This window comes from Eriocheir sinensis, unplaced genomic scaffold (assembly GCF_024679095.1).
Source record: "Eriocheir sinensis breed Jianghai 21 unplaced genomic scaffold, ASM2467909v1 Scaffold665, whole genome shotgun sequence".
Classification (NCBI taxonomy): domain Eukaryota; kingdom Metazoa; phylum Arthropoda; class Malacostraca; order Decapoda; family Varunidae; genus Eriocheir; species Eriocheir sinensis.
Genome location: NW_026112015.1, coordinates 158317 through 173037, shown reverse-complemented (window position 1 = coordinate 173037; position 14721 = coordinate 158317). Strand labels below are relative to the sequence as shown.

General features: G+C 43.2%; 1 protein-coding gene across 1 annotated transcript; it reads left to right on the top strand.

Annotated features, from left to right (window-relative positions):
• Nucleotides 1-5893: 5893 nt before the first annotated feature.
• Nucleotides 5894-10306, top strand: LOC126993745 (uncharacterized). The gene is made up of 3 exons (XM_050852919.1): nt 5894-6257; nt 7618-7733; nt 8870-10306. Exons 2-3 carry the CDS (start codon nt 7650-7652, stop codon nt 9722-9724), a joined length of 939 nt encoding a protein of 312 aa, XP_050708876.1. The 5' UTR covers nt 5894-6257; nt 7618-7649; the 3' UTR covers nt 9725-10306.
• Nucleotides 10307-14721: the final 4415 nt, after the last annotated feature.

The window sequence follows — 14721 nt, the reverse complement described above, 5'->3', positions numbered from 1 at the left end:
CTTCATGATCAAGATTTGTGTCACAATGGACAGAGTAAGGCCAGTCCATTTAAACGACTGTCACTCACTGCGTTCCTAAGGTACGTTTTAAGCAATTTAAGGGCACTTAATAATCGCTCATTGGTGAAAGTGCTAACAGGTAGGGTTGAAAAATTTGCAATAGGGTGGAAAATTTTGGACGCGTGCCCAATTTTTTGGCACATGCTAATGTCTCAAGAACTTGCTTTGACCTCTCATGAGATTCACGACGCTCCCAATAACTCTGCCCCCGTAGATATTCATCTTCAACGAGATCGGCATCTCCATCAAGAAATTTCCATAAAATTCAACTGACTCCTTCAGTTTACCAAAGCCATTATCAACTGAAAAAGAGGGAACAAGATTTCCCAACAAAAAGCTCCTACTGTGTTTAAATGCAAACCTTTCCCTAAGTTGTGCTATAGCAGTGTCCGAAAATGGGAGAAAAATAGCTCTTCGATAGTACTCCTATGGAGTTGCTGTTGAAGGGTTAGCCTTTATTATGTTTATGATGACCACTGATTGTTCAAGGCTTCTGGATGATATCTCCGTACCTTTCCTCAGCTTGGGCAAAAAGTTGGTTGAACTTATTTCCATCACGATAGAACTGAAATGCATCTATGCAGCTCTGTGTAGCTACACTTCCATGAGCACCCATCAGTTCTTGTTGTGACCCCTGCAGCTTTTCTGGCAAGGGTTTAGTGACACTTAGAACTGAGGTGAGCACTTCCAAACTCATGAGAAAACCTGGGTCACTTATTGCTATAGATTAGACTTGGCTGCTGATTCTTCACCTAACGTATCTTGCAGTAATTATTCTTAATCATTATTTCATTATTTACCTACCTGATTAACTGAATTATCCGGGCATCAGCCGAGTCAGTAATGACTTTCCTACACCACATAAAGTTTTGTGACCAGGGAGGAAATATGTAAAGAATGGAAAGACACAAATCCCAAGCCTGCGTGAATTCAAGAAATGACACACGCTATAGAAAAAAAGTATTACATAAACAGAAAATGAAGTCTATCAATCATAATTTTTAGAAATTTGGAATCTGTGGTCAGAAAATATTATACGGATAACATGAATAGGCTACGGCCACGTGAGCCTACGTCGTCAACGAATGTTTCTCAAAATAGATCACCTGCTCTTATTCAACTCAGCAGCTCCATTGTTCAAGTGCTGAGCATACAATAGTCACTCAGCCACTCTACACTGTCCACTGTCAAGCACAAAACGGTCATTAAAGGTGGTTATATGAAGCGCTGCCTGCGACAAGGGGCCAAGCGCCAAAAGTAAACAAACGAGAAAACTGCATGTAAAGGTAATGACACGGCGTGCGTCGGTCGGTCACCATCGCTTTACTTTACCTGTCTCGTGTGTCCTAAACAGAGTATATGCAACTATGTGTTATACTCCGTTAGAGACTACATTTTCTTGGCTTTTACTTGATATACATTGATTTCGTAATGTTGAATAACAAAAGAGTTATAAAATGATGAATAATGCAGTGTGTTAAGCAGGAACAATTTTCGGATTTTGAAAGCATTACGTGGCCCAGTAATTACTACCTTGGAAAAAACAATCAATTGATAGACAGCATCTCTTAATAGTTCATTTAGGACAGGTCTTAGACTCTTAAGTAAAAGATTAACTGTACGTATGTTCATTGAATGACAATAATTTTAGTCCTCCCCGCAGGCGCCACCCTATCCGCGGTAGGGAGGGACGACGCGTAACGCTGCCAGGCGTACGACAGCCTCCTCCTTGTGTTACCTTCCACTACACTTCTTCCCCACTCGTCTCTCTCTCGCTCTCTCTCTCAGAATGCATAGGCACTTACCATTATCACATTATTCATTTATTTTTTTATTTGTTTTCATTTCACTATATTGTAACCTACTCATTTTCATTCCCCTTCGTCTCTCTCTCTCTCTCTCTCTCTCTCTCTCTCTCTCTCTCTCTCTCTCTCTCTCTCTCTCTCTCTCTCTCTCTCTCTCTCTCTCTCTCTCTCTCTCTCTCTCTCTCTCTCTCTCTCTCTCTCTCTCTCTCTCCTAGTCCTTTAGAATGCTTAGGTAATTACCATTACCACATTTTCATGAATTTTACTAATATAAAAAAATAAATCATTATACCCAATAACTCCTACTATTGTCATAAATCTTACTGGTCAAACACCACATTTCAAACTCTTTGGCAGTGCTTTCGTTGTGTCCTCACAAGTGAAGTATTTTTCAAACAACCATAAAAATACACGTCGTAAAAGTTTCTCTTGATGGTCATCCTTATAGTACACTATTTACTGTGAAACTGGCAGATAGACTGTGATGTTGATTGACGGACTGTGAGGTTGACAGCCGTGCACTGTGTGGTTGACAGACGGACTGTGAGGCTAATTGGCACTGTAATGTTGACAGACACTGGGAGATTGACACCGAGATTGATTGGCACTGTAAGATTGACATTGTGAGAATGGTTGGCACTGTGAGGTTAATACTGAAAAGGCGAGACACTGTGAGGTTGATTGGGACTGTAAAGTTGAAAAACTGTGAGGTTCATTGGCACTGTGAGATTGATCACAGTGTGTGAGGTTGATAGACAAAGTGAGGTTGAGAGACACTGTCAGGTTGACAAACAGTAAGGTTGACACACTGTGTGGTTGAATGAAACTGTGAGGTTGACAGACACTGTGAGGTTGACAGACACTGAGATTGAGAGACCCTGTGAGGTTGACACAGTGAGGTTAAGACACTGTGAGGTTGAATGACACTCTGAAGTTGACAGGCACTGTGAGGCTGAATGACACTGTGATGTTGACAGACAATGAGATTGACACACTGAGGTTCAGCGTCACTGATGTTGACATAAACTGAGGCTAACAGACACAGTGAGGTTGACGATCTGAAGTTAACACTGTTAGGTTGAATGACACAGTGAGGTTGACAATGTGAGGTTGACAGGCACAGTGAGGTTGATAATCTGAGGTTGACACTGTTACGTTGAATGACACAGTGAGGTTCAGATACTGCGGTTGACAATATGAGGTTGAAACTTTGAGGTTGACAGATACTGAGGTTGACAGACACTGTGAGGTTGATATACACTGTGAGATTGACTCACTCTGAGGTTGAGAGACACTGTGAGGTTGACAAACTGTGAGGCTGAATGATACTTTGTGGATGACAGACACTGTGAGGTTGACAAATTGTGAGGCTGAATGATACTTTGTGGATGACAGACACTGTGAGGTTGACAAATTGTGAGGCTGAATGATACCTTGTGGATGACAGACACTGTGAGGTTGACAAATTGTGAGGCTGAATGATACTTTGTGGATGACAGACACTGTGAGGTTGACAAATTGTGAGGCTGAATGATACTTTGTGGATGACAGACACTGTGAGGTTGATACTGAGGTGAGAGACGCTTTGATGTTGACACTGTCAGGCTGAAACCTACTATGAGGTTAACACTGAAGTTGTAGATACTGTGAGGTTGAAAGACACTCTGAGGTTGACAGACACTGTAAGGTCGAAGGACACTGTAAGGTTGATTAGCACTGTGAGGTAAAAAGACACTAAGATTGATTGACACTGTTAGGTGGGAAGACACTGTATGGTTGATTGGCGTTGTGAGGTTGACAGACTAAAGTTGACACTGTAAGGTTGATTGGCACTGTGAAGTAGACACCCACTATAAGGTTGATTGGCACTGTGAGGTCGAAAGATGCTTTGAGGTTGACAAAGTGAGGTTGATTGACATTATTAAGTTGACAGACACTGTGAGGTTTGAGACACTGTGAGGTTGATTGACACAATGAGGTTGACTGACACCGTGAAATTAACACACTGTGAGGTTGACAGAATATGAGTTTGATACAGTGAGGCTGACAGATACTTGAAGCTGATTGACACCATGAGCGTAAGAGGTTAGCAGACACACTAACTCAAGACTGGCCGCAGAATGGAGTTGAGACGTTGACACCTGACACACTGGATGATGTAGTAGATTGAATGCCCCTGAGCACCTGATGTCAAGGTCGTGACTTTTTATTAAGTCTAGGCTGACGCAAAAGTAGCATGGTGGTGTCCGTGCCCGAAATGGAAGGTCTTCGGCTGAATTTGTGTTTTCTCGGAATGAGTGGTCATCAATGAATATTAGCATGTGATAAAATTGAATGTGACGATGTTGAATGTAGTCTGCCAATGACAATTTATAATTAATACATTGAATATTAGCGTAATACATAGGTATTTGTCACATGCAGCCCTATTATGACACGCCCATTGTACCCTCTCGTCCTCCCCTCCCTCCCTCCCACCATGACTTCCTTCACCTACGTAACCTTGCCTCTCTCTCTCTCTCTCTCTCTCTCTCTCTCTCTCTCTCTCTCTCTCTCTCTCTCTCTCTCTCTCTCTCTCTCTTCTTCTTCTTCTTCTTCTTCTTCTAATATTCATTGATAATTTGCACTGGAAGGACGGGTGACACTTTTTTTCTAGCGCCGCTGCATTCATCATTAACAAACGAAAACCCTAATGCATATTCCCAACTACAACACATTTAAAATTGAAGAAAACTAAACAAACAAAACAAATTGATGAGTGCCCGACACACGACGTGTTGGTGCTTCCCCGTCCCCCCCCCCCCCCGCCAGGGCCCCTCCCCCACCCCCACAATAACCGCCCCGCGCCATGTTTGCCGGCAGTGAAGTGTTGGCCAGTTAAAGAAACTTTCATGTATATGATGATAATTTTGGGGCAACAATAGTGTATACTAATGTTTTGTGTTAGAATTAACCACGATTATCAGCAACTGCCTCTGCAAACGTGTGATATTTACTGAATGAGACGGTGATGGCAATGACATGGTTGATGAGCTACACACTACTACGATTAATCAACGTTTGCTGCACGCACAGCAGAGCTACGATCATATTACTGTTGTTTCTAAGAAGGGATTATTATAGAGCTAAGTACACTATTAACTCAATTTCACGGTGGTTGGCGCTTGGCCCCTTGTCGCACGCAGCCACTCAATTATTATAGCGGCAAAGGTCGACCTTACAGGTCCCATACGCGTCTCGCGTCGCCTGCCACTCTCCCCGACATAATACAGAATCTTATTACATACTCACCACTGTCACCAGACAAGTTCACTTATATAGTCACTTATATAGTCCTCCAATCACTTTGACCGCACCTTACACCTAAAATCAAGTAAATATGAGAGGCAAGGAGAGGAGGCACACTTACGACTTTCGTGCTCTCTCTCTCTCTCTCTCTCTCTCTCTCTCTCTCTCTCTCTCTCTCTCTCTCTCTCTCTCTCTCTCTCTCTCTCTCTCTCTCTCTCTCTCTCTCTCTGACAGTTTGACGTCGCACTCTACACACAATTTTATGAACCCATCATTAACACCTTACTTTTTTCACTCAGAGCACACCTTATATCCTACCATTAACTCATAACAAAACCAAAGGGGAAATAGCTCGGTCACTCGGTGCCACTGAGCTCTCAACTACACACACACACACACACACACACACACACACACACACACACATTCATAATCGTAATACTAATATACATATTCCTATTATTTTCCTGTAACATTTGTTTATTCATTATTATTTTTCTTTGCAAAAGGGGGGGGCCATGGCCCCATACCCCCACCCCCTCGGTATGCCACTGACGTTAAACGTCTGCTTTGAACGTCTTCTCGCTCTCAGCTACCGCCTGTTGCGGAAAGGGAGCCGAGTGCGACACATCCTCTCCATTCCCAAGACTCCTGGGCCCGTATCCTCGAGGGCTGTTAACTTTTACTCTTAAAGTTACTATCAAAGTTAATAGTCTCAATTTATTAAGAGTAACAGCTATCCTCGTCAACTTTGAGTGTAAGTATTAGCAAATCCTGGCTACTATTATCTTCTTCTTTATGGCGGGCTCGTTGCTAAGGACGCCTCCGTGCAAAACGTAAACATCCGACATATCTCCCCTCCTGCGTCACAACTTGCTCTGCTGAAATTACCGCACCATAACCACGTCATCTGCCCCAATGAGCACATCTACGGGCCGGAGAACCAGCGCAGAAAAGGAGTAAGTTTAATTGGTCGCCAGATGAAACGGTCTTCTTACGTCAAATTCATGAAAAAATACGTATAATCAGAGGGTGTTATGGGAAGAGCATCACCCCTGAGGATAAGAAGAGAGCGTGGACTGAAGTGGCAGAAGCTGTAACAAGGTTGGTAATCACATAGTCATGCTTCAGTTAGCTTACAAACTAACCTAACCTAATCAAGTGGGTATTTTTACATAATAACACAACCACTGACCTTCCAAACAGAACATACCTTTTCATTCTGTATCTGAATAGTTTCATTATGACCATTTCTGCCACAACCCCCTCTCCCTCAACAACCTAACATAGCTAAACCTAACCATGCCAAACCTGCCCTGTCCTACCGAACACATCCTAACTTAACATGCCAAGTTTGTTGGGGGGGAAGAGGGGGTTGATATAGATAGTTAAGGCATATTTGACCTTTTTTTATTCCTAATTTATTTTCATTTGTTTTTTTTTGCTTTTTTATTGGGGGGGGGGGGGTGCTAGGCATGCCAGACTATGGACATTTTTACAAGTACTTTATGTCAAGACTATATGGGAATAGGTAGGTTTCGTGAGAATGGTAAAGTAAGATTAAAATAGTATATTTATAGCATTGGTCAAACAGATTATGGTGATATAATGTTAGATTGGAATGTACTCAAGATAATGAAATTAAGGTTAATGCTTTTTTTTTTTTTTGTTACATATTCACATGTTCATGATTCAAGTAACTTGCAAACTCACCTAACCTCGTCAAATGGGTATTTTTGTATACAAACACAACCACAGAGTTTCCAAACAGAACATACTTTTTCCTACTGCTCCACGTGAATAGCATCATCATGACCATTTCTGCTGCAACCCCCACTCCCTCAACAATCTAACATAACTAAACCAACTCCTGCTAAACATGTCCTACCTAACACGTCCTAACCTAACATGGTAGGTCCCCAAGTTTCTTAGGGTGGAAAGGGGATTAGTATAAGTCGTCATATTTACCTGTTATTTTATTTATTCTTTTTTTAGATTTTTTTTTTTGGGGGGGGGCATGCCAGACTCTCAACACTTTTACAAGTATTTTATGTTAAGACTATATCGGAATAGGTAGATTTGATGAGAATGGTAAAGTAAGATTACAATATTATTTTAATAGCATTGGTCAAACAGTTTCTGGTGATATAATGTTAGGTTAGAAGTACTCAAAAGAATGAAATTAAGATTAATGCTTTGAGTTTTTTTGTATAGCTGTATTGTGTAATATCATCCTACTTAGAGAAAAGCATTTTAGAAAAGTAGGTAATGAAAAGTAGTATTTTTGGCCATGTTCATAACAACTAAAAAGTTAATGTCTTATGATGCATGTAAATAAAATACTGGTACTGATTTAGCTTTCCATCACAGCATGTATTAAATGTTATTGGAGAAGGTATGGGAAATAAACAGCATGCCATAGTGAAACGATTAAGAAACTTGCTTCACATTTATACCCTGACAGTGCCTTCCCTGGGAGTGGACCCCGTACGCAGGATGACTGTGAGAGGCGTTGGTACAACGTACAACAAAAATCAAAGCCTCGCATTGCCAAGTGCAAGAATGAGCAGCGGCAGACTGGTAATTTTTTTAGTTGTTATGTCTTGATATGTAAAACTTGTATTAGTTAGTTTTTTATGTGCTCACAGAATGCAGCTATACTGGCCACAACGCCTTTATTTCAGCTTAAAGTTAATAAGTTCATAGCAGTGAACTGCATATTTGATACAGAAATTTTTTTAATGTTCATCTGTCAATGACTATCAATCTATCTAAATACCTTGGCTATCTTCCCCCAATGAAGGGTGGTAGCCAAGACAGGCACACACTCACTCACACATTCACACTCATGTCCACCACTCTCTCAGCTGCACAGCCCCTGAGGGAGTAAAAAAGGCCCTCACTGTATGGGGGATTAGCTGCACAGTTCAGACAGGGAACTTCCACACCAAGGCCTCACAGCATACACTGGTTTACCCCTGCCCCTTCATGACAATGACATTTCCCCCAGCACCTGAGTGCCCCACACGTGTGGCACCACAGATACGCAGGCGCCTGCCTATATAACTATGACATTAACTGTGGTAGATAAACTGGTGTATGACATCATAGGCTGCTCGTCTCATGTATTTGAAGGGGTACCAGAGCCACTCAGCACTGACACAGTTGATGATGTGTTAGGGATAGGACAGCAGCAACAGCAGCAGCAGTCAAGCAGCAGTGAAATATTGACTGGCCTGTATGTTTTTGGCAAAAACGTTTATATTCTCATTAAAACAATATATTAATCACTCTTAAATTCATATTCTTTGTAGATACACACTTTATCAGTCAATTATTTTACAACCAATAACAAATAGTGGAATATTTCTGTTAATAAGTAACATTTCACCATTAAGACCCTTTTTCTTCAACTACGTACCTATTTAACCCATCCGCTACGATTGGCATGGATTTGGCTTCCACTGCTAGCCTGGTTACATAATAGTCCCAGGTCTTTCTCTGCCTCTGCGGTGGATAGCGGAGTGTTTCCCATGTGGTATTGGTATGCTGGATATCCCCTCCCAAGGTGTAGGACTACATTTTCTTCAATGAATTGTAGCATCCACTATTTGTTCCATTTCTGTAATTTGGTGACGTTTTCTTGCTGGAAATCCGCAGTTAAGGGGTTAAGTTACATGCATTAATCATGACTAATATATGACGCTTTTTTTCAGCCCCGCTGCTGTATTGCTAGAGACCATCCCAGCACATTGTTCATTACTTGTGGAAAAGATACCATCAGCTGCTCCGGCAACAGCCACTGCTTCATCATCTGCTGGCCCTATGACACCAGCCACTGCTTCATCATCTGCTGGCCCAATGACACCAGCCACTGCTTCATCATCTGCTGGCCCAATGACACCTGCCACTGCTTCATCATCTGCTGGCCCAATGACACCTGCCACTGCTTCATCATCTGCTGGCCCAATGACACCTGCCACTGCTTCATCATCTGCTGGCCCTATGACACCTGCCACTGCTTCATCATCTGCTGGCCCAATGACACCAGCCACTGCTTCATCATCTGCTGGCCCAATGACACCAGCCACTGCTTCATCATCTGCTGGCCCAATGACACCTGCCACTGCTTCATCATCTGCTGGCCCTATGACACCAGCCACTGCTTCATCATCTGCTGGCCCAATGACACCTGCCACTGCTTCATCATCTGCTGGCCCAATGACACCAGCCACTGCTTCATCATCTGCTGGCCCAATGACACCTGCCACTGCTTCATCATCTGCTGGCCCAATGACACCAGCCACTGCTTCATCATCTGCTGGCCCAATGACACCAGCCACTGCTTCATCATCTGCTGGCCCAATGACACCAGCCACTGCTTCATCATCTGCTGGCCCAATGACACCAGCCACTGCTTCATCATCTGCTGGCCCAATGACACCAGCCACTGCTTCATCATCTGCTGGCCCAATGACACCTGCCACTGCTTCATCATCTGCTGGCCCAATGACACCTGCCACTGCTTCATCATCTGCTGGCCCAATGACACCTGCCACTGCCAGGGATGACAATGAAGCTGCTCCACCACAGTCACCACCTACTTCATCGGAGTTAAGAGATGCCTTTCATAGGGCAGCAGTATAATTTTTTGATGCTGGGGCTGAATATTACTGCCTCAAGGCTATGATTTTGTCACTTTTTTTTATTACTGAGGAGGTTGGGGTGGAAGGGGTGAAAAATAATCTGTGCTGTTTTTCGACAGAAATGGTTAGCAAATTCATTCAAAGCACAAAATTTTCCAGAAAAAAAATTGTGTGCCATTGTGAGTGGGTTCACTTGAGATTGGGCTCCAATACGCCTCCGTGGTCTAGTGGTCAGCATGCCTGGCTTCTACGCGGGCCCGGGCTCGAATCCCGGCCTGGGCAGTCGGCGTGCAGCTCACCCAGCTGATCATTCTCCCTCTCGGGCTGGTCGATAAATGACTACCTGGGGAAACTGTGGTAACCCGGATGTCACACTGGCCCTGTGTCCCGGGGTAATGGGCTCCCTCCCACCACAGGCTCAAGGGCCAATGTTACAGAGATGAGCACCGAGGCCACGCGCTGCTACAGCGTATGCCCCAACTTTACCTTTACCTTTATTGGCTCGACTGACAGACATTGTATGTCGAAGGTCACTGGCTCAATCACCACAGCCAGCACTCTAACTTGGATTTTTCCGAGTTCCCTAGAGCCTAGATTAATTTCTCGGTGTTCATTGAGGAGATTTGCACCGGCACCCAGTCATGGATGTTACAAGATACGTTGTTACAATCAGGGGCGTCATTTGGACCTCAAAAGTGGGAGGGACATTAGGGCAGACAGTTATATATATATATATATATATATATATATATATATATATATATATATATATATATATATATATATATATATATATATATATATATATATATATATATATATATATATATATATATATATATATATATATATATATATATATATATATATTTACCATCATTAGCTTATAACACCTTTAGGCACCGATCATATTTGCATTTTATGTAGTCTGTGAAGCAGGCAGGATATTCATTAGCACCTAATTAGACTCATGCTGCTCTCCAGTGCTCTCTGATGCACTCACAATCAAAGATGTTGTGTACCTCTATGGTAGCATTGAGTAATCTTAGGTCACTTGGTAAAGTGTTCACCTAAGTCCGACCCAAGCTGACAACATAAACCTAAGCGTGTTTGCAAGCTGAGTGCTTAGAATATTGGCATAATAATAAAAGATGCTGAAAACTGGATTCCACTACTTTATTGAATATATGAATTTGTTTACTGAGTGAATTTGTGACCAATCTGTTGCTATTTGTGTCTTGCTTGAAGATATTCATCATTGGGTTCAAAGCTATGGTATTAATGTGCAATAGTCGTCATAACAAAATACGTAGTAATTAATTATATATGTCAACCTATTTATTTTCATGAGATCATGGTATGACCACTGAAAAACATAGATTTTTATCTTGGCTCCATTACAAATTCAGTATATAATTACTCATATATTAAATAAAGTAGTGGAATCCAGTTTTCAGCATCTTTTATTATTATGCCAATATTCTAAGCACTCAGCTTGCAAACACGCTTTGCCTGGTCAAACTCTTTCGCCTCTGCCTGTCAACATCTACCTTTCCTTCTTGCTGGAAGTATGCCTTCATACAGCCTGTACCTAAGAAGGGTGACCGCTCCAATCCCTCAAACTACCGTCCTATTGCTTTACTTTCTTGTCTATCTAAAGCTTTTGAATCAATCCTTAACCGAAAGATTCAAAAGCACCTTTCCACTTCTGACCTTCTATCTGATCGCCAGTATGGGTTCCGCAAGGGGCGTTCTACTGGTGATCTCCTAGCCTTCTTAACTGACTCTTGGTCATCCTCTCTTAGCCGTTTCGGTGAAACTTCTGCTATTGCGCTGGACATATCAAAAGCTTTTGATAGGGTCTGGCACAAATCTTTGCTTTCTAAACTACCCTCCTACGGTTTCTATCCTTCTCTCTGTACCTTTATCTCCAGTTTCCTTTCTGACCGTTCTATTTCTGCCGTGGTAGACGGTCACTATTCTTCCCCTAAATCTATTAACAGTGGTGTCCCACAGGGTTCTGTCCTATCTCCCACTCTTTTTCTGTTGTTCATTGATGATCTTCTTTCCAAAACGAACTGTCCTATCCATTCCTACGCCGATGATTCCACTCTGCATTATTCAACTTCTTTTAATAGAAGACCCACCCTTCAGGAACTTAACGACTCAAGGCTGGAGGCTGCAGAACGCTTAGCCTCAGACCTTACTATTATTTCCGATTGGGGCAAGAAGAACCTGGTGTCCTTCAACGCCTCTAAAACACAGTTTCTCCACCTATCCACTCGACACAATCTTCCAAACAACTATTCCCTATTCTTTGACAACACCCAGCTATCACCTTCCTCAACACTAAACATCCTCGGTCTATCCTTAACTCAAAATCTCAACTGGAAACTTCATATCTCATCTCTTACTAAATCAGCTTCCTCGAGGCTGGGCGTTCTGTACCGTCTCCGCCAGTTTTTCTCCCCTGCACAGATGCTGTCCATATACAGGGGCCTTGTCCGCCCTCGTATGGAGTATGCATCTCATGTGTGGGGGGGCTCCACTCACACAGCTCTTCTGGACAGAGTGGAGGCTAAGGCTCTCCGTCTCATCAGCTCTCCTCCTCATACTGATAGTCTTCTACCTCTTAAATTCCGCCGCAATGTTGCCTCTCTTTCTATCTTCTATCGATATTTCCACGCTGACTGCTCTTCTGAACTTGCTAACTGCATGCCTCCCCCTCCCGGCCCCGCTGCACTCGACTTTCTACTCATGCTCATCCCTATACTGTCCAAACCCCTTATGCAAGAGTTAATCAGCATCTTCACTCTTTCATCCCTCACGCTGGTAAACTCTGGAACAATCTTCCTTCATCTGTATTTCCTCCTGCCTACGACTTGAACTTTTTCAAGAGGAGGGTATCAGGACACCTCTCCTCCCGAAACTGACCTATCTCTCGGCCACCTCTTTGGATTCTTTTTAGGAGCAGTGAGTAGCGGGATTTTTTTTCATTAATGTTTGCTTTTTTTGTGCCCTTGAACTGTCTCCTTTGCCGTAAAAAAAAAAAAAAAAGGTTTATGTTGTCAGCTTGGGTCGGACTTAGGTGAGCACTTTACCAAGTGACCTAAGACTTTGTAATGGAACCAAGATAAAAAAGCTATGTTTTCAGTGGTCATACCATGATCTCATGAAAATAAGTAGGTTGACATGTATAATTAATTACTACATATTTTGGTATGATGACCATTGCACGTTAATACCATAGCTTTGCTAGCATTGAGTAATCTTAGGGCTTTCTGACAAGCCGCCTTAACGTAACGTAAATGAGGCACCCAGGTTAGGCGGCTATCAAATAAAACCGAGGTAACGAGTCGTCTCTACACAGGACAGTCGCCTATTACCAAGATATAAGTCAGGGTCCGGATGAGCGTCTCGAAGACGACAGAATACATAGCTACTGTCTTTGAGGACGAAAATCGAAAACCGCGTATTTGCCCAATTGGCGACTCTATTAATTATCAATTGCAGTTTTGTTCAATCTGCGACATCCTTGCCGCAGAGATCGAAATGCATAAATCGTCTACATCGAAGGCGATATGAACTCCATGAAGGACACCAACGACTCCATGAATAGCCACAGCAAATAGCGTAACACTGATAATACTTCCTGTGGTACTCCATCCTCAAGTGGACAAACCTCGGAAAGAGTACTCCCTACTCTAACCCGTAAAGACGACGAGATAAAAACTCCTGAATAAAAACAGGAGACGGCCACGAAGACCAAACTCAAACAGGTTAAGTAAAATTCCATGACACCAAGCGGCGTCATAGGCCTTCTCCAGATCAAAAAACCCGGTCACCTGGTGGTGATTATTGGCAAACGCCTAACAAACTGAGGATTCCAAGGATAAAAGAACATCCGAGGTGGAGCGCACCTTTCGGAAACCATATTGCACCGGGGTCAATAAATTCCGGCTCTCCAAGTACCACATAAGCCTGACATTCACCATCTTCTCCATCACTTTACAAATGCAGGATGTTAAAGAAATAGGACGATAGTTAGTTGCTTGGAGATGATCTTTCCCAGGCTTCAGAATGGGAAGAATTACAGCCACACTCCACAGAGATGGAAAATCACCGGTACGCCAAATGAAATTGTAAAGATCCAATAAAAATGTAAAACCACAGTCAGACATGTGGCGTAAGAAAGCATAAGGGATGTCGTCTGGACCTGGCGAGGAATGATGACACTGGGATAAAGCCGTCTTCAGCTCGGAAAGAGAAAATGGGATATTATAAGATTCCCCTCCGGTGGAAGCGAAGTTAACGCCGAGTGATTCCAAATCCCGGCGATGACGAGCCCCTGGTGCAGTAGGATCTTTCCTAGAGGCACTGGCAAAGTGCTTGGCGATTAGGTCAGCAACAATCTTAGGGTCCGCCACCGTCTCCCCTGCATGCGATAGCACTGGGGGGGGAGGGGGGGAAAACTTCCCAGAGATCTTACGAACTCTGTTAAAGACTTCTGTGAGTGTAGTTCTGGTAGTGATGGAAGAAAGATAAGCCTTCCAAGAAATTCGTCGAGCCTCCTTGAAAGTACGTCGTGCTCGAGCACGCGCTCCCCGAAAAGCATCCAAACACTGGGGGTCCCCACGGTGACGACGAAGTCGAGAGAATGCAGCACGCTTCTCTTGCACAGCAGTTGTGCAAGCGGCGTTCCACCAGGGAACAGGACGTTTAGGGAACTGGCCAGACGTCCTGGGGACGGATTGAAGGGCTGCAGAATGTAGGGCATCAGTGAAATAGGATGCAACCTCGTCGGAAGTTCCAAAGTCAGCCAACGGACGAAGAGAGGAGCTAAGTTCCGTAAATCGCTGCCAGTCTGCTTTATCTAGATGGAGGGGGCCAGTATTGACACGGTCAGGGAGGGTAGAACCAAA